Consider the following 21343-nt stretch of genomic DNA (forward strand, 5'->3'; position numbering starts at 1 on the left):
GAATTCCTGTAATTTCGTTTGCTATCATATTGAGCGCTATGATCGTTTTCTATAGCCTGTTGATAATGTAGCGGGTGACACCGAAATGAAAGTGGGGACATGCTAAATAAGCTGTGACAATCATCTAGGTTTTTCTTATGTATCTATCTGGACAGTTGTAGGATTATGGAATAAAATCTTTATATTTTTAGTCATCTTTAATTAACGTGGTTTATTTGCAACAAATTAACAAACTTTTAACATTAGTTACCTTGATAGTGTAGTTATTCATACCATTACTAGATGGTAGCATGATGGCAGTGATACAATAGGCAATAAACTTGAAAGGAATTGATTATTGTTTAGAAAAAAGGAAGGTACAAGAGAATAAACCTTTCTATGTGTTGATCTTATCTACGAACTTTGATATGAACACAGACCACGGTCTGTCTTATCCATACATAAAAAGAAAACCAGACAGACACAATAACTAAACAGTTATGGTATCAATTTTAACACTTGGAATGTCATATTTGTGACTAACAATATTCGTGAGAATGTCGAACGTATGCAAAATTAAATAACATTCGTTAACTAAATTGTTTTTAAAACTGGGGGGTCTAAATGGAAATATTTTTCACGTATGTAGCTTAATCTGCATAGTATGCGATAGGAGTACATTTTAGCAGGGAACAACTTGTCGTTGTCTTAAATGTATTCTTATAGTAACTATTAAAGAAAAAATTTATTACCAAATGATAAAACAATCGCCAACGTTTCTTGTTTCCGTCTTTGTATTCTTGTACCGATATCCTGCGCGCAAAGAAGTTTAACCATTCGTATGCACGCCCGTCGTATCTGTTTCCTTTCAATTGTGGACGTAAACTCGTGTAAATAAGCAAAGCAAATATACCCAAAGGAATGTGTTTTTACACAGTTTCGAAAATAGACGAGAGACGAAAGCAGACGCATAAAACGGCGTCTTGGTATCAGTCTTCTCACGACCAAAGCTGAAATTACGGTCATCCGTGCATCCTTCGCCGTGAATCGGCCCACCCACGCGATTATTCTCGAATCGTTGATCAAAGAATCGAGATGTCCCATGTGGATATGTTTCTGTACTAGCTTCGCCAGATGGCACAACACCACGGTCACCTGTTTACCTGAATTTTTCCTGAGAAGCTCTAGCATCAGGGCCCGAACGACCGACCAATCGCTGCGCCGACCCTGGGGCCCCACTCCCTCCACCTCCTGCTTCACGCCACTTGCCGCCTGGCTCGAGTGCAACGGGCTACGTAGTTCAGAAATTCGTCGGCTGTACGCGCGAAACCGATTTCTAACGTTAGCTTTCGTGGCCGCTTCCATCCCAACTGCGTCGCGTCGGTGCACACGTACGCGCGCTTTAATTTAGTGTCTCGGTCCCCTCGTGGAATATCAACACAAGAAGCGAGAACAGGTGAGCGATTTATCTCGATTCGTTATCACGCGTTACTGCACGGAACATAGAAAGATTTGCCCCGAGCAATGTTTACGATGCAACAGAACCTACGTGAAGTGCAATTTCACGATACGGACGTTATTCATTTTTCGCGACAGAAACTCGTGATCGACAATGAAGTAACCTTTTACAAAAATTCCGATCGCTGGATTTTAACGTCGTTCAGGTATATTCTCTTCGACACCCTGGTATACCTGTCGTTCAATGAGTCAAACTCGACGATCGTCGAATGTTGAAGCGCCATCGAATCCGCTATCGGATACGCAGGAGGAAGTTCTCCAACACGCCAACTAAGGACATTCTGTCGTATCGTCCCGTCTTCGAGGACGTTGAATATTTTGTAGGCGTATTCGTTCTACCACCAGCACGCTTCTGTACACACGTTTCCTTTCTAGAATGATCGCCCCGACTGTTTTTTTGATTAAGGTCGCACACGACTCCTGTTCATTGCTGCGACATTCGATGAATAGAACACGTAGGAAACTGGCAGAAATCGTCTCGATGCTTCGTTTTCTCTCTTACTCGAATCTTCCGAGTATCGATTTAATCCCCACATTCTTTTCGACAGTACATTTAACAAGCACTGTTTGGACACGTGACCACACCTTCGTGGCTACCATTTAGTCGTTTGTAACCTTTAATCGCATACAGTTACGAACGAATATTCGCACAAAGCAATTTTGGTGTAAAACGAATCGTAAATGTAGAACTTTGTTATTTCGTATTCCATTATAACAAGAAAATATTAATATAAATATCTTGTATGACCAAGGTTCAAGCTGAACATAAACTAAGCCGGAAGTATTATGATGAAAAAGTTATTTTCAGAATGGGTATTTTATTCTGTGACACGAGGAGTAAGAAGTTTACTCTATTCCACTCGAATGGAAAAATTTTAATCCGATGAAAACCAAACACTAAATTGGAGTCTCAAAGATATCTAATACTTTGTTAAACATAGGAGTGGTACTGTAATTAATGGGGTTATATATATATATATAGAGAGAGAGAGAATTTCTAGTATCGAAGAACTCAAATTTATTGACATTTTATCGGGATTTATAAAATAATTTGATAAAAGGTTTTAAACAAATAGGTCTTACGTGAATTTTTATTTTCAAACCCACAACAGCCAAACACTTGGCCTATATCGTTAAAGAATAGCTTATTTTTAATGGTTTTATGCTAAATTCATAAGTTTGTGGAACAAGATAAAATAGAGTCTGAATTTATGAAAAAATTAAAGAAGTTCTTTGTGTTCCGCTTGAAACTTGTAAAACAAGCTTTTATTACTATTTTTATCTACTGGAATATGAGGAAAAGCATATTAAGTAGAAGCATGTCGAGTTAGGTCATCGATAAAGTATTCCGTTCGCCTCATCGACACTTTTCAACAGTAACTAACATTGAGTCGATAAAAATACGACTTTCGATTAATTCGTTTATCGTAACGAGTAACGTGACTTACAAGAACCCAACAAATTATTGAGGGTCTTACCTGACACAAGACATTTAATTAATTTCATTCCCATCACGTAATTAGACATGTACGTCACGGAAGTACAACATTCGTAAACAGTCGTGGGCAATCAGCACGAATCAATTTTCACGATTAAACGTCATTGTCGTATCCGTTTACGTAAAAGTATACGTCGACATTAATACGTGACTGACTTAATAATGTCTTCGGACAACAATTTAATTTTAGATTTTTCGACTTCTACTTCGTGGCCAAATAATAATTACACAAACACCGTCGACCATATTTAAACGAATACTTATCGTCGGTACGTTTGCAAACATTGTGTTAGCTTTCAAATATATCACACATATCCTTACACTTTTTTGCTTGGTCCAAAGTCGACATAATCATTTGTTTCGGTTGATTAATACGAATTAATCGTGTAATAATAGTTCTTCGAATAGTTTATTTGCCATTTTTATTATTTTAAAAATTAAAAATTGGTCAATTCGACGAATTCCACACGAGTTTTCAACTCAGAGAACAATCGAATCGCAACGTTATCAGACACAGATGTGTGATTCTTCTTGTATACCTTTGTGCGCTTATCAGCGTTAGCAGATTAGCGTGCATTTTTGCGCCCTCATTGGCGCCGACCGACTGGCGAAACAATAGAGCTGATAAAAGATACGAAACGAGAGGAGGTGCGTCCTAGAAAATCAGTCGAAAAACTTTCGTTGTGTCAAATCTCGAGCATGCCTTGAATTTCTTCCACTAATAAAAATTACAGGTACATGTTAAATATTCCTCTGATTAACGGTATAATTGAAAAAGAGTAATAAGAAACGGCTGAAGATGAAAATAGTTTGAATAAATTTGAATTCGATATTCAATTTACCCTCCTCGAGTTCATCATTTTTAGATTATACTGTATTTTATTTACCCTTTCTTCCATTATCTTTGTACGTATACTCTTATCTGAAACCCTGTGGGCATTGAATTTATCTGAAAACGCTCGCTTAAATCTCGGATAACAGAAATCATTCTCAACGTCACTATCGATAAAAACTTGAATTTTTGTTGTACAATCCGTTTCGCATGTTTATAAGAATGAAAACAAGACGTACGCAGAGAACGAAAGAACTACTGCAAAAGAAATGGCTGTGCTAACTTTAATACGATTTAAATAACATTGATGCGACTACGTATAAACATAGTACTCGAACATTAATATTAATGCGAGATAGCTATATTTTTACGTAAGCCATGCACACGTCCTATCGTCATCATTGTACATCCATAGATTATATATATGGAATACCCACAAGTTCATGGCATACATTTTATACGCGTGTAGTATTTATCATAAATGAATAAAAAACAATAAGTGACACGTAGAGATAGGATAATGATTTATTTTTAAAAACTGTTTGAGAAAAAGTGACAAAGAGATTAATTGCTGTTTAAACGCTTCTCAAAAATACATCTTCCAATCCCTCTTATTCTGTTTCTTTTGACCGTATTTCTGTTTATTATTTTATTTTTTATTATTGTTTGATCGAGAAATAAAGAAAGAATCCGGTCCCTTTAAATCTGTCCTGGCTTCAGCGAAGAGACGTTCCCATTGCTCGTTCAATTTAAAGATAGAGCGGATGTTAACAGTACTGCCTCGCATGATCGGAATCCCATTGGTCCATTGTGTCGACACAGCTGTGTTGGCCAAAGGTGTAGTATAGTGAATCCAACGGGCAATGAAATAAAACAAAAAACCGGACAAACGGTCAAAATGTCGATGAATGATCTTCCACAAAAATGATGTCTCAAACAAGACATTTTTATTTCATATTTTGATTCCGAAATATCGGAACAAATGATCGTCAGCCCGTATGGAGCGTGTACGCCCCCAATGCGATAAATCCGATATACGTTATTCAGATTTTTCGTTTTGAAAGTTCAATTTTTCAAGTTTGATTTCAAGATAAATTCAACAACCTACCATTTGATATCATTTCTTCCAGTTAGTCGCAAATTAAGAACGATGGTATTGCGTATCGTGCATTGCGTCTGCATCGAACGATCAAATATCACACAAACTACTCTCTCTGAGCCTAAACAGACATCGAACCTTTTTATCTTTCCTCCCGTCGTTGCATTTTAAACGATCGGTTTAAGGCGTCCCTTTAACGAATCCTGAAAGTTGATGGTTATAAGCTAGTAGTTCTTATCGACTCACCCAGTATATGAATATTGCGATTAAGAAGCCGTTCGACGACCTGCGTTAATCCAACCGCACAAAAAGTCTATCGAGCACACGTTTATGACGCTCCGCGATGTAAAGTGTTTTTACTTTCAACTAAACAGGAGAACCAGGTGTGAGTTCAAAGACCGTGAGAATCCCGGCTCTGAACAGCCATGTGCATTAATCAAGACGTCATGTTCTAACGTTAATTTTAGAAACTCGTTTAGAAACCTTGTACCGATCAAATAATACTTGCGTCGAGAGATAAATATAGATGTATCGGTTTGGGTATTTTAAATTGACAATTTCTTTGTAGCATACAGTACATCCTCGAGTTCTATCTTTGTTCTTTTATGACTTACATATGGATACACTAAATGATCAATTCGTCCAACATTACGCCTATTGTTTAATTATTGTTCCAGTAAATATTATATTCAATATATTTTTTATTAATGTAACGCTACAAGGTATATATCAAGGACGTTTCCAAAAATGTATAATCAGAGATTGCAGTTTGATTAAATAAAAATTGTAATGAAGTAGTCACTTGATCAATGTCGGGAGTCACTGTATGTAGACGCACGTGCTAGTAGTTCTAAAGAAGTTAGAGAAACCTAAAAATGCACTTACCTTGATAAAACCTGCTATCTCCTGGCACTTTACCACATGGTAGATACAACAATGGAAGTCGACGGAAAATGTTTACACCTCTAATAATATTTCGTATCTTTGTGTTGATTCGCACGATTACATAATAGCAAGGTCCGCGTCCATTGGGACGATCTATTTTCGTTTGAGAGAAGCTCGGAAATACTGTTCAAGCTTCTGCATTAGTATTAGCGATTGTGAAAGCGGACGGACCGCGCGGAATGACGGTCAAGGTGTCATCGTACCGTGTCGCGTCGTTACCAGCGACATGTGACTGATAGTCGACTTTACCAACAGTAACTTAGTCGGTCTCACAATTAGTCGTATCGAATCATTCGGAACGAAGCTTGTATTGAAATCAATAACGTTGGTCGTAACAATCTTTCGTTTCTGGTTTAGATCAGAGAAGAGCAACATTTTATTCGAACAATATATAACCAATGGGACGTATAGCAATTTATTCGATGAAACGACACTTGTAATTTCAACGACAGAATTATTTTAGAACGTATAGAATAAATCGCTGTACGCGTTGGTTATATTCGTTATTTGTTACTCGAACAAAATTTTACTGATGTCTGCTGTACGAGCCAAGCTCGGTTAAAATAGGTCTATTTCATACTCCATAATTTCATTCTCGTCCCGATGCCTCCGGTGAAGATCAGAAACGATCGTTCCCAGCCCCTGAATGAATAAATACCGAGTGGAAGAGCAGGTTTGCCAGATGCTTCGATTATCTTCTTTTTTCTCTTCCCTTCGCTGTTTCTTCGAACTACGGGCAGGGTATACGCTTCGATCGTGGAAAGTAGAATTTTTTGAACGTTTTGAGTTTCATGTTTCATTATTCGTCGTTAGCAAATACTGTGACGCGCGATCGCTTCGACGAAAGTTACGGTCGATAATTGCAAGAAAACTGGCTTGAAAATTCCTGTTTCATCGAGGTACACGCAATAACGAAGGTAATCAATCCAACGCGATAGAGTTCTATTTACACGGTACATCTCCATTACCTATGGTCACTACCAGTTACTTCTCCCACTAACTTCACTCTCATATTTCCCTCTTATACCAGAACCATAAATATGCAATTGTTTGGGCCCTATCTTCTATCGTCTTAAAGTCCTAGCTTGATCCAGTTGCGTGAGACTATAAATTTCTCTTTTACCCAAAAATTATCGAGTCTTGTATAACACAAACGAGTGAATTCGTTGTCGCGTGTATTTGCTCCAAATTTTCCTCCCCCTCCTGGGGGAAAATATAGAACGTTTTCTGATGAATAATGCTCGATAATGTACCGTTCCAATATTAACTCCCTCACCGATGCTGTCGAAACACTTGATAATTCAATGGCGAACAAATGACTCACATACTATCGCTATTATTTTTGCATACAAATACCATGTCGCAAGTGTCTTCTGCAACCGTTCAAGACTTATCGCTTATTTGGTACAAAGTACGCGTAAAAGTTGGCTCATTGTTAATTCTTTGCAAAGACAAAGGATATTTTCCGACCGAGAAAGATTTTACTATCGAAAGAATAAAACGCTGTCAAATACGGTTGTCCGTGTGAATTTTAAATTAATGCTGCTAAAATAGAGTTATTTATTTATTTTCTGAAAAAAAACTCAAAAAAAAGTTAGTTTTATCAATTATCTATTGTTTGAGTAAAATTTTACTCAACTCTGGTTCAGAACAACACTCAGAATCACATGCACCACGCGTGGGTCGATTCTTCTTTCTTTCGAGTACATTTCACGATTATAGATTATAGATGTAATTTGTGATTATTATACGATCCCAATTATGATTAATCGATCGATAATCACGAACATTATTGCTTTTATTAATCAATTTAAAAATGTAATTAATTCTTGCCTAACTCTGTCTGAAGAGACATGATATATATGGTTTTCTGTAATTTTTGCAGATCAATATTGCAGTAGTATTTTTATTTAGAGATTCCTGCGTTATGTGAGACTCGTCTTACGCAAGAAGCCCAGAAACGTATCTGTTATGTAAGTTGGGGACCGACTGTACTCGATGCCCAATTTTGTTTGATTCGATATCGTTTGCAATCGTCGCCTCCGCGTATCGATCATGTGTAGCAAGTAAACTTATCGAAAGTAAAAACACACTCGAACGGTATCGTCTTGCTCTTAATCGCGTCACGAAATTTTCAAAGGTCAACGACGTGAATCGACTTTGGTCGACGACAGGGAAAGAGTATTGGTAAACTGACCAAAGACGTTGGAACGGTGCGATCGACGGTAAACTTTCGGGGCTTACAAACCTTCCCTAACTCTATTTTCCACGATACATCACTCGAAGGGGTTATGTGGAAGAAATCATCGCTGCATAGGTGGCGTCATCCGAGGACAGCGCAATTTTAAAACAATATCGAAGGTAATCGGTGATATTTACGATTTGGGATTACCTCGACATATCTATTATTCTCTTTTGTTTCGAAAATCGTAAAATTTAGCAATGGGTAGTGCTAGTTATTAATCGAAAGTAAATACAGCAAATGCAAGCATAACTTAATTTTATTATAACGTTTCGAATCGGTCGAGTTCTTTAAATCCATTGTTACTTTTTCAAATAACAATCAGAAACCACAACTACAGCTTTGAAAATTCTAATAAACATGCAGAAAGGTACGGTGCATGTTTACGTGAACAAATTACAACCTCAAACAAAAGATACAAAGGCGTAAAGAGCAATGGCGTAGTCACAGACAAAACAAACATGTTATCAACGTATTCGAGATAAACTCGTTGATAAGAGACAATGATAAAAATGCGCGTATGTTCCTTGATAAAGCAGCGGTAACGGTTTACTGACAAATGGTTTATACAAAATTTTAAACACGCTGTACTCGTGAAACGGAACAGGAAATGCGTAAACAGCTTCCTCGAGCACTATCCATTGGAAATAATTATTCGATTGGTTTAAGAACTTTATCCAAATTTTTCGTTTTCCTAACAATTTTTAGACTACCAACTGTTGCATAATGAACTCCTAATTTTTCTGCAATGCCACGAACACTTTGAGCAGTGTCAGACTCGACTAACGATCTATTAAGCTCATCGTTATCGATCACTTCTTTGAGAGTGACTTCAGTTAGAAATTTTACGAACTAGCACCAAACTGTTTGTTCATTAACTAAGTCTTCAACAGCTGTGTTAATAAGTTTCCGATACGTTGTGTCTTAATTCGAAGTCGTACAAGAAAATTACTCCATCACCTTGTTTTAAAACAATCAGCAACCCATCGATATTATTCATTTTACCTAACTTGAAGCTTGAAATCCATATATGTATAATAGGTGTCACCTGGTGATATCTTTTATTTCATACGCAATAACGTAATAAATAAATTATATTTCGGCCGTCTCCGCGAAACGATGAGCTAAAAAAGATCGAACCCATGAAAAGCGTAGCGCGTGCTACCATTAATTCCAACTATACACCCAACAGTGACGCATTACGTAAGTGGCAATTACGATGCAAACGTATTTATGCGACGAAACGAGAACGACGCGATTAACCCAGGGGGGGGGGGGCGAAGAAGACACACACAATTGTTACAAAAGCATTCTACAACTCAACATTTTTAACACTCGTTAACTATTAGCAAGGTTTCTTATCTTAGGTAATTCAAAGTACGCAGAATTCCAACAACAAATATTCATGTATCAATGAGTATGTGTATACAGTGATTGTACTTTTCCGGGATTTTCTCTTCTTGGAGATTCGAGTACACGTTCCTCGTAATCTTCTTTTTTCTTTTAATCCTGCTCGAAGATCCTCGAGATTATTACTTTGTATAAAATAGCTGAAATCCACTGGTAATTCATTTTAGAGTGTTCTAATTCTATTCTCTGAATATTTGAAAGTGTTCGAATATTTGAGTGCAAGAAAATTCAAGAAACAGTCTTATTCATAGTTAATAGAAGCGTTGACGTATCGATGAAGCCGATCGTCGGTTTACGAAATCGTTACTTTTACTGTTATCGAAACTAGATTGCGGCGATTATATTATGACAGCGTTACGTTAACGGCGACCGGGTGTGCTTCTCCGTACAGATTGTCATTCGAGCCGGTTAGTTTCACAAGAAATCAGCTAACCGTCTCGCGACGAACCGATCATGCAGGTCGATCAGGGAATCGATCGGACCTATATGTAATTCCTAGACGGAGAATGCTCGAACACGACTTTTCGAAGGACATTGCTTTAGAATAACCGTCCAACGCACGCCAACGGAATGTTTTCTAGGAGATGGAACGTTGTATTGCTTGGTTGGTAGCAACGTATCGCATAGAGTCTTGTCTTCCGCGTAACATTCTTCCTTTATTTCCTACTCGAATTATGCAATAAAGGTTTACAGGCTGTTCCACTCTATGTAATACGAAATAGGATTTGTCAGTCTTCTAAGGAGCATTATTATTATGTTGATAGGCATTTCTTACTTTTTTTTGTGAAGAAATAAGAATTTAATTCTCCGCGGAGACCGTCCGGTTTGGCATGGACCGACAAAACGAAACAGAAAAGCACGGTTCCGCGTTCGAGAATATGACACGGAAGAATGCTCGTAAACAAACCTTGGCGTCCTGAAGTAGTAGTCGCTTTGTCGTCCCCTTGTCTCTAGCAACGTTTCCTAAGTCGATTTATCTATTTTCGCGACGGTCCGTTCGACCGTCTAGGTGGGCCGTGGACATTACACGAAAACGTCAATCCCGAGATTTACAGATTCTATTCGAGACAGAGAGTCGGTCCTTTTTCTTGCGAGCCCGTGACGACCCGATCGGAATGGAAAAGAAGGGACCACCTGCGCTATGCACGGGGACAGGTAACTCTACCTGGTTTTGACCGCCAAGATTATTCGAGGGTCGAACAAAGAGCCCAGCTGGTACTCGTGCGTTCCACGACCTAACCCCACCTTTCGTCTTTTAAAGCGGTATTCACACGTGTACCTGACTGCTTCGGGTCCTCGGCTCCTTTACAACCGCATTCCGTCCAAGGTGGCTCCTGCTGTTTGCTATTTAGACAGCATATTCCGGCCGTGCCCTCTTCGGATAAACGGGAAAAGAGAGTTTCCTCGGAGTAGAGTATACCTTCTCGAATTACACAGAACTATTGCATAACTACTATACATTGGGGAAAATGTAGCGAAAATATTCCAATTAAAAGTATTGAATTATAAAGAATTTTGACAATTTTCATAACGAGAACCGCGACATTAACGAAATGTAATCAATTGAATGAAAAAAAATAAAATTGTTATTGAATTGATTAATTCTTATCTAGAACATGCCGCAAAACGCTGTTATTATGATAAGTGAAATAATTAATATTATAACGGATGTATTTAAGAAAATTGTATTGTTTTGACGATTTACAAGTATGCATTATTACATAAAGTAAATACGAAGGATATATTACAAGCATATATTATTTTTTTACTAATGATATTAGCATATTGTTGGAGAACAATATATTGCTATTGTGTAAATATAAAGAATTGTAAAAAAAGCAATCGAAGGAAAAAGTATCCTTGCGGTATTTGAAAACAGAAGCCATTGTTCTCCATCGGTTACAATTTTAATTTTTCGTTCCGAGAAATCAAGAATCAAAACTGATAAAAGTATTCGCTCAAGCTGAACTGTTTAACAAGATAATGTGAGACGTGATAGATAACGATTTTTTATTAAAGGAAGAAACTTTCAACAGTATGCGTAACTAGCTGACAATGCGAGCGATAGGACATCCTACTCGTTGCAAGCTACAACTATAGATTTGTCATTTTATTCGAGTCACGAGTAATCGATGCAAAAATAATGTACTATGTTTCGACGTATTTCGTGCAAATTTTGCCTCTGCATAAGATAAATCGCCAAAAGTGATAAGACACAGCGATTGATAACGCTTTGTGTTACATCTAGATGAAAATCGTTTGCGTTGAAATATTTTATAAATATCGGAGACAACTGTTGAATTATCCTACTGGTGCCATATAAAAAGTGAATGTGCCACACAGAAAAGAATTTTTAGAAATCGGAAGACTTTATGTGCAACGATCCGCGTGTGAAACGTAATTTAAACGAAATCTAATGTAACCTGATTGAACTTTACGTAACATTAGACTCTCTTATTGAGTTTTAACTATTTTTGTTCCTGGATTTCCTAGCGTAATATACTCTAAGAGCAAAATACTTTCTACTTATCGTCTCTACTTTTGATTGTCCGAAAGTATCCATCATCTATTCGAACACGTAGAAATGCTGCAAACAATTCTTATCTGTTGCCTAACTTAGGTGGGGCAATAACATATCTGTGATATCACGAACAACTTCACTGTTTCAAACAGTCCACTCAACAGTCTGTTAATGTTCCAATGTGCAATTCTGTGATGCTTGTGCTCAGATAACTATTCACTTTCTGTTTGAAAATGTTCATGATCTTTTGAATTAAGTAATTGATTCAAAGAAGATTTTAAACACAATTATCGAGGTTCGTACAATTATCGAGATTCGTGCAATTATCGAGGTGATAGAGTCGATGATACCCACTTACACATATATATACTCCGCCTCTTTTGTGGAATAAATTCTGTCGTAGTGTCACGATTTTATTTTTCACAATATCGCAAAGTTACCTCTGCCACTTTCTAAAATTGCTAATTCGAGTTTCGGCGTTATCTTCGTCGGTGACACACTTTTAACCAATTACAATTACTACAGTTCATTATATGCTCGAGTAAGAATTTTAAATATCACAGTTACGTAATCTTACTCCAGCAAGAATAATTCATAATCAAGAAGACGTTTCAATTCATAATTTGTGTACTACAAAAACAAAATGAAACCTAAAATAACAATTATCGTGAACCTTTATCTGAAATGTAAATTAAAAAGTCATTTTTATATTAACGCGTCACACTTCAGATTAACAAGTCTGCGAAGTCGAAAGCTTAATATTATTATTTGAAGTAGTTTCACATAGCGAATCGCGATCCATTTTCTATGATAAACTACTTTTGATAATACGTGTACATTGAAGATAAGTCGAAAATAAAAACTGCTTATCGTTTTAGTATTTATCGTATTGAAGACAAATAGTTAATTTTTAAAACGGTGCACACAAATGTTTATGTACCCATTGCCTCGTATTTTGATCGGTGTCATTGTTCCCTATCTTGTAATTGCGTCTCGCTCGTCTCATTCTTTCCATCCTCGAGTTTTAATTAAACTTCGCAGATTTGTAAATTGGCCGAAAATAGGGGATAAGTTTAACATTATCGTTGTTTAGATAAGACACATTTCTATTTGCAGGAGACAAAATGAGGATCTTAGCAGCAGTTCTGCTGACTGCTTTCTCGGTTGGAATCGTTTCTTCGTTAAGCGTTCCAAAGTCTGACACCATCAAAGAATTATCGAGCAGACCAGACACGACATCGAATGCTAAGCAGGAAAATTCATATTCCTCCACGCCAGCAGCAATTATACGAGGAAAAGATGAAACCGTTCCTCGTGATAGCGAGAGGCTAACGTCGACATCAGAGTTTGTCGGTGATCCCTTATTTTTGGATCACGCGAAACCCACCTTCGATCTTAAGAACGCGTTTCTACAAGAAATTCATACTTTGGACGAGGTGGCGTCCAGAGACAAGGTGACTATTTATATTTACGTTGATTGTGACTACTCGCAATGGCTACCCAGTTCGTTGCTCGTACAAGAGACGAAAATTGCATTTTTCGATTTTTTCAAACTCATGTTGACGTTTCCTGCTATTCACTACGTTGCCAATTGTTCGTTTCTTGAAATGAAAAATTTGATTTTTTATTACACAAATGCACCGAATTGTCTCAAATTTGTTAACGTTGGGTTCAAGCTCCTGTGTTGGCCCGTTTGGCAGCTATGAGTTGTGCTAAATTTAGCACATTGTGAGCAAATGATCGGAAGGCCACTGTATGGGAACCTTCGAAATACACTTATTTATCCATAGAAACCATAGACATTAATGCAATCAATTAAAGCAACTTATTAAAAGAAATATGAGACATTTGCTGCGACTTGTGATACAAAAGAAAATCAATTTTTTCCGAATAAACATAAGTGTGTTTTGATTTGATACAGAAAACTTGATCTTTGCCTTAACAATCTGTATAATTGTATCGATGAGCGTAATTCTGATCTGTAAACAGGAAATGATCTTTCTTCTGATACAGCCGTTCCACTTTGTAGTGGCGGCAATAGAAAAAACAGAATGTTTAAAAAAAACTTGCGATTATATTTAGCCTGTTTATTAATACTACTGTCTCACAATGTACTAATTACAGGGTGTTCGGCCACCCCTGGGAAAAATTTTAATGGGGGATTCTAGAGGCCAAAATAAGACGAAAATCAAGAATACCAATTTGTTGATGAAGGCTTTGTTAAACAGTTATTAACGTTTAAAGTTTCGACCGTACTGAATTTTTTTCTCGAAAATGCGCAAGATTTCGAGGGTATGTCTATTCACCAAAAATGATTGTAATTGACCCCCGCAACCGAAAATAATTTTTCCAAAATGATATGAAATTCTTTTTTTCCCGTCGAAAAATTTCACACCTTCTCGAATTTTTTTCTACAAAGTGGATAGAATTTCGGGGGTATGTCTATTCACCAAAACTGATTGTAATTGACCCCCGCAACCGAAAATAATTTTTTTAGAATTAATTAAAAATTTTTTTTTCGCCGAAAAATTTAAGCACCTACCCCCTGTCGATTTTTCTTAAAAATTAGTTTTTCATTTTTGATAATTTTATTTGATGCCCTACAGAAAAGTTGTCTAATACTTTTTTGTAGGTATCCATGAGCTCTACTTCAGAAAAAAGTTTCATTGAAATATATTCACAATTGTAGTAGTTATGGCTGTTTGAAAATTTGATTATTTTTATGGAGTTTTTCTTATTTTACGGGGTCAAGGAACAACTTTTCGAATATTTTTAGAATTTCTATATAGTCTCCGCCAAAATACGCGTAGTTTGCTTTTTTAAACATTAAAATCGTCCAATCCGTTCAAAAGTTATGACGTTTTAAAGATTCACATGAAAATTCGGGCAGACATTTCTGGCCAGAAATTAGCTTTTCAGTAAACAATTTTTTTCTCGAAACTGAGTAGGATTTCGGGAGTATGTCTGTTGACCAAAAATGCTTGCAATTGACCTCCGCAACTAAAAATAATTTTTCTAGAACGATTTGAAATTTTTGAATTTAATTGTTAATAACTTTTTAACGAAGCCTCCATCAACAAATTGGTATTCTTGATTTTCGTCTTATTTTAGCCTCTAGAATCCTCTATTAAAATTTTGCCAGGGGTGGTCGAACACCCTGTATATGCACTCTTTTTATGGTAACAAACCTTGTACGATACTCAAAGAACTATCACATAACGTAAAATTTTTAATGTAAATCATATTCTATTCCAAAATAAGATTGGTTTTATTAACCCCAATTCTAGAAACATTTCGAACTAGAAAAGTAATATTAATCATTGAATAAGATAATTATTTATTCGTAATATTTCTGAACAATATGATTACGAAAGTATTACAGTGCACTTTATTCATTTCTTCACAGACATATTAAAAGTGACATATATTCGAATAAATTTGAATACTAATAAAGAATGATTAAATCTGACACTGGTCCTTAATTGGTTAAACTCGAAAATCATTACATGCCTTGTGAATTATTTGCCAATCTAAGTTGTTTTGACGTCTAGTTTATACTGCGAGAATGCAAAATGAATTAAATGGTCACTTTACATCTAATTAATGGTTCAATTTATAATAGAATTTAAAAAAGCTTTACTTATAAATATTCTTAATACTTTGTGTAAAGTCATTCTTCCGTATAAAATATGAACGTTTATTTACATAATTGTTGCAATTAGACTGCATATGTTTATGTACATGCATATATTGAAGTATATAGAATATTCATATTCAGCGTATAAATTAATATTAATAGATTAATGTCAATAATTGACGGCATCAAAATTTAGCAAAACTCGCTACGTAAAACTCGCTTACGTTTATAAGTCGCAAACGCGTATTCTAGTTCGTTGAAAATATCCTGGAACGGTTGAAGAATGACGAGGCAGCAGTTTCTTTATCGTAAATGTATAACGTTGGAAAATTAGCAACATCTAAGATAAAGTATAGCGCGGATAAAATACCAAAGAACTAAGCAGAACTAAACGTTCAGATGTTTTCCACGTAAAGCGATGTCACAATTAAATGAGAAAAAAAGGTTTTGTTTATATTGGATTTTTTTTTAATAATTATAGACTCAGGATGAAGTGGCAAAAACATTTAAAGCCGAAGCTCGAAGGATCAAACCGCTGAAACCATCGTCAATGACTAAGCCATTAGTCGCGAAAATCGACGTCGATATTAATAATACCGAGCAAGATAGCGCCATAAAGAAATTACTCGAAGCCGAAGATGTGCCCTACGACAATGATTTGACCGAGGACGAAGAAGATGAAAGCGATAACGACAATGACAGCGATGTCTTTGATGACGATCTCGAAGATGATGAAGAAGTAATGACAAATTGTCCTGATTACTGCAAATGCATCGAGTCCGCAGCCGCAACGTACGTTTAGGATTTTTTTTCATAACGTTATGTAACTGATATATTTCCTTTACGATCTAACAAAGGAAAACATTTACTCTGCAACGAGCATCAGTTTGAATATATATAAATATATTTTAAACTGCTTGATCTCGTATCGTTTAGTTATCTTTTCGATACAAAATTCTAAACGACAAACCTTCAATCCAAAACAAGAATTACGATACGTAATTCAGACCAAATCCATTTCACGTCCGTTATAAATCTAATTCAAAGATAATTCCTTTTTTGGGTATTGTTACAATACTGTCCAATAATGGTCCGACGTTGAATCAGGGGAACAATGATGACTAAATACTGACACATTCTGACTTATTTCGTTTAGAGAAAGCTTTGGAATGCCTATATAATTTGTTAATTTGTCTATGTGTAAACAATGAATTATCGTCTGAATGTTAGGTTAATTTTAAATAGTTCTCAATGTGTTTTTGTTGAAATTGGATAAACGGTTTCATAGAGGAACAGTAAAACCACATTAACGCGACAGCTGCAGATCGCAGCTGGCTGACGAAATCACGAATACGTGACAGTGATCTTCAATCCATACATCCTTGTTCTGAAACAATTCCAAGTTTCGAAGTTCCCATCGGTATTAAAAACTTATGAAGACTTACAAAAATTCTAAGCTTCGAATCGTGTTTAGTTCAATTTAATTCGTGCATGGCAGTTAAGTTCGATGGCTGACAATTGAAGGAACTCGAGTGAAAACGAATTGTTCTTTTCTGTACAGGTGTACCAAACTCGTGGATAATCAATCGTTTAGTACGGACCTCGCCCATTTATGCATTGAAAATGCTGAACAAATACGTCTGGGTCCGAAAGCGTTCCGATCACGCGGTCTTGAAAAACTGGAAACCCTCAGGATCACCGACACGAGGATCGTCGAATTGCACGAAACCGCGTTCGACGGCCTACCGTACTTATACTTTGTTAATTTAACGCGCAACGGTCTCCAAGAGATTCCTCCGAACATTTTCAAAAATAACACGCAGCTGACGATGCTCGCCATTTCTGGAAACCCACTGAAACACACGCAAGAGTCGAAATCGGGAAAACACGTTCTGTTCGATACACCGTCCGTCATCGAATTCGACTTCTCTTACAACGGTTTGACGAAACTGAGACGCGCAGCTTTCACGAAGATGCAAAGCGTCATTTACGTTAATCTGAAGAACAACAAGCTGAGGGAACTCGACAGCGTTACATTCGACTCGTTGGAGTTGCTCGATGAGCTGGATCTTTCGAACAATCTGTTGACCGAAATTCCTGTCGATCTGTTTTACAACAACGAGATACAGACGCTGCGCGTTGCTGGTAAGAGACCGTTGATGTTTGAAAGAACGAGTTAAATACAAATATTTTAAGAGCAAATAGTGGTTTCATATATTAGAAAACGAGCAATTGTAGATTGCATCTATAAATTATATATTTTCAAATAGAACAATATCGAGAATTTTTTTTTCTCAGGGAACAACTTGACCACGTTAAGCACTATAAAAGCGCCAAAACTGAAAATACTGGACGCGTCTAATAACAAGATTAAAATAATAACGAAAGATGATCTGTCTAGTATGACTTTATTGGATCAACTGATACTTTCTTCGAACGATCTCAAAACTATTCATCAGAACACCTTTGCTGATTTAAAACAGATTACTCACCTCGATATCAGTAATAATAGGTTGACTACCTGGACGGATCATCATCTGAGAACAAATGGAAGACTGCAAATTTTGTTAATGAACGACAACCCCGAATTAAAAACCTTGCCGGTCTTCAAGACTGTTGGTCTTGAATATGAAACTTTCAGGTAACGGCTGTTTTATACTTAATCTTTTTCTTCATCGATATATATACTTACTCTATTTAGTTATACACGCTTCGTTAAGGTACCTACGTTTACCTTGTTTACGATTAAATGTCTTGCAGCATCTATCGTTTTGAATGCGCAAATTGTGGCTTGGACCATCTTAAGAAGGATACATTCAACGCCATGCCAGCGTTAACGCAACTAAATCTCTCTAGAAATCGTCTAACCGGTCTAACAAACGGACTGCTAGAACGTACCTCTACTTTACAAGTTCTCGACCTTTCCGATAATAAAATTAGCTCCTTAGACAGAAACATGTTCCACGGTGCCATTAGTTTAACGAAAATTAATCTGGCGGGTAATCCATTGGTAACTTTACAAGTGACGCCATTCTTGGTGGCTCCTAATCTCGCCGAGCTCGACGTGAGCAGATGCGCTTTGGAAAGAGTTTGGAACGAGGCTAGAGTTCGTTTAACTAGTCTGCGGTACGAAAACTACTTTTATTAGATTAAAAACTTGCCTATTTTTTGCTTAATTATCAATGCATTCCATAGATATATACGAATGTTTTCCATTTACTTTAACGACTAAATAGTATCGGTATTAGTAACCGGTAATAGTAACCATTAGAAATTTCATGAAAATTATTGTAATCTTAGATTCTTGTCGGTTCGCGACAACCATCTTCGACAAATCACGTTGGAAGAGCTGAAGGCTATGCCAAACATTGACAGTTTGGATATGACGCATAATCCTTTCGATTGTAACGACGAATTCAACGAGGCAGTACAATGGCTCACTAGTCACGGTGTATCTCCCATGGAGAAGATGCGGTATGAACCAATTTTTAAAATAATATATTGAAGATAAACTAAAAATCGTAATTCTGTCAAGAAGAGAATCATTCCTACAAAAAATTATCAACGACAGAATTAAAACTCGTACATAATGATCTTGTGAAACGTTTTGCAATGTTCTGAAATGTTTTACAGATTCATTAACAATTATAGCAGTGGCGATAAGTACCACGATTCTAAAGGTATTAGTGAGTGGACTGATTTGGCGAAAATAGTCTGTCAAGGTATCAATGACGGACCACCAGATAGGTCAATTTCACAAAGGAAAAAGAACTTGAACAGTCTTTACGACGAACTTGAAAACTCAGAAGACTCTGATTCTGTTTTGAGAACTGATTTTGATGGCAATGACGTGAGTTATCAAAGATTTCTTAATCGTTTTAATTAACAATGAAACAACACAAAAACGATGTTTTCTGTACTTAGATTCTACTGCCATTCCAAATTGACCATGGTATAAAATCAAACGAAGAAGTCGATAAAGCCTGGACGACTCAAGATCAAGAATATGAAGAGTTCGTTGTTGCAGCGGACATGGAGTATCATCCTTGGTACACCAGTTCCCTTTGGCCAGTGATCTTCGTAATTTTCGTAACGGCAATAATTCTTCTATTGACGGTGAACGTCGCAATTTATTTAGCGAGACGAAGAGGCCGAGGTCCTGTTATCAGACCGCCGATGATACTTCGTCAGGGTCTGATAGACAACAAGAATTGTGGCTTAGTTTATAAGCCTCTTCAAGAAGAAATCGCTACGCCTCATATGCCGAAGAGAGGAAGCTTTTATTCCAGCAGTACATTTCACTACGACAAGATCGTTCCAGAAAGTATTTAAAATTTATTGCAAGTATAAATACCTGGCATTCGACTCGATTCTACTTGATTAGAATGTTAATAACGTTGAGGAATTATCGAAGAAACATTTTGTATAAATTCGATTGGCAGGTTAAGTATACTTAGAAAATCGTGCAATGTACGAAGCCATCGATCCATTTTTGATGAAAATATTCTGCAATTTTAAATAATCCAGGAAAACTATGTAAGATTTTATAGCAGTAAAATATACTTAAACGTAAATGATGAATATAATGATGGGTAATGTAGCTTCTTAAACATAATTAAAGGCATCTAATGGTTCGAAAAGAAGTATGGGAGCCAGTGAGCTTTATATTTTTTCATCGGCAAGATTTAAATAGTAATTAGGAATATTTTGAACAGTGATATGAAAATTAATAAATTTTATGGAAAAATTTGTTTATGGATGAACAATCAGTATTCTGTTTCTTTATTGAGGTGATCAGTTTTAATACGAAAATAGGAACGGAGTCACAATAATTTAATCGTATTTGTATATTTAATTAATAATACATAATTATATACATTTATTGTTTAATATAATTGTGGAAATATAGTTTTGGGCGACAGGTTAATTATTATTCCAAATACGAAAGATGAAAGAAATTCTAAACAGAGTCTGAAATAGACAAACTAGTGTGTATATGTATATATACATATATGACGTGTGTATGTATATATATATGCATACGCTATAGTATAAGACTTACGACTTTTAATTGCAGTGACTACAATGTCTCGTTTAAGCCATGAAAATACAATTATCTACGTAAAAATACATATAGTACTAAGGGAACTAACATTTCGTAGTATAAGTAGTACGTTATTATGTACTATGCATTATGCTACATGATGTAAATAATGTATAACGTTTTAATAAAATTTTGACTACAATAAATAATTAAATATTTATCAAATTTATTTTCATGTTATTCAAATAATGTTGTCGTTCCTTTTTTTACTCGTTTGTCGCGTATTTTTTTAATAACTGATTTCAATGCTTTTTTCAATCAAGCTTTCTAAGATTCAAATATAAAGATATAGCTTTATTGTTACGAGATAACAGTATGATTTTATATAAATAAAATTTATATAAATAAAGTCGTACTATTGAAGTAAATCTTATCATTGGTTAACATTTCTTGCCTAGGTGGGAGTGCTAGCAAATATGATCCATATCTAACATTTACAACGAAATCGTTGGTCCAATTAATATTTTCGTACTTTTTTTTTACAACAATTAGACGTGACCGCTACTTCAATTTTGATCTCTTCTACTACACGTTTTGCAATAAAGAACGATATTTTAA

The 21343-nt window shown here is 36.1% G+C and overlaps 1 protein-coding gene and 1 long non-coding RNA gene across 4 annotated transcripts; one reads left to right on the forward strand and one right to left on the reverse strand.

Moving 5' to 3' along the window:
* Positions 1-1263: 1263 nt before the first annotated feature.
* On the forward strand, positions 1264-20939 carry Gp150 (leucine-rich repeat domain-containing glycoprotein 150). 3 transcript variants are annotated; one of them, XM_076783458.1, is made up of 10 exons: positions 1264-1435; positions 8012-8232; positions 13161-13498; positions 16163-16473; positions 17243-17826; positions 17980-18322; positions 18442-18807; positions 18982-19155; positions 19315-19531; positions 19606-20939. In XM_076783458.1, the coding sequence occupies exons 3-10, from the start codon at positions 13169-13171 to the stop codon at positions 20011-20013; spliced, it is 2733 nt and encodes a 910-aa protein (XP_076639573.1). In that variant the 5' UTR covers positions 1264-1435; positions 8012-8232; positions 13161-13168; the 3' UTR covers positions 20014-20939. The 3 variants fall into 3 exon arrangements, with proteins under 3 accessions (XP_076639573.1, XP_076639572.1, XP_076639574.1); XM_076783457.1 differs by lacking the exon at positions 8012-8232; XM_076783459.1 differs by lacking the exons at positions 1264-1435; positions 8012-8232 and adding an exon at positions 12320-12339.
* On the reverse strand, positions 4339-7136 carry LOC143351668 (uncharacterized). The gene is made up of 3 exons (XR_013081792.1): positions 5812-7136; positions 4936-5129; positions 4339-4649 (listed from the first exon to the last, which is right to left on the reverse strand). It is a non-coding gene; the product is annotated as an uncharacterized LOC143351668 (long non-coding RNA).
* Positions 20940-21343: the final 404 nt, after the last annotated feature.

Source organism: Colletes latitarsis, chromosome 2 (genome assembly GCF_051014445.1).
Source record: "Colletes latitarsis isolate SP2378_abdomen chromosome 2, iyColLati1, whole genome shotgun sequence".
In the NCBI taxonomy this organism is placed as follows: Eukaryota; Metazoa; Arthropoda; class Insecta; order Hymenoptera; family Colletidae; genus Colletes; species Colletes latitarsis.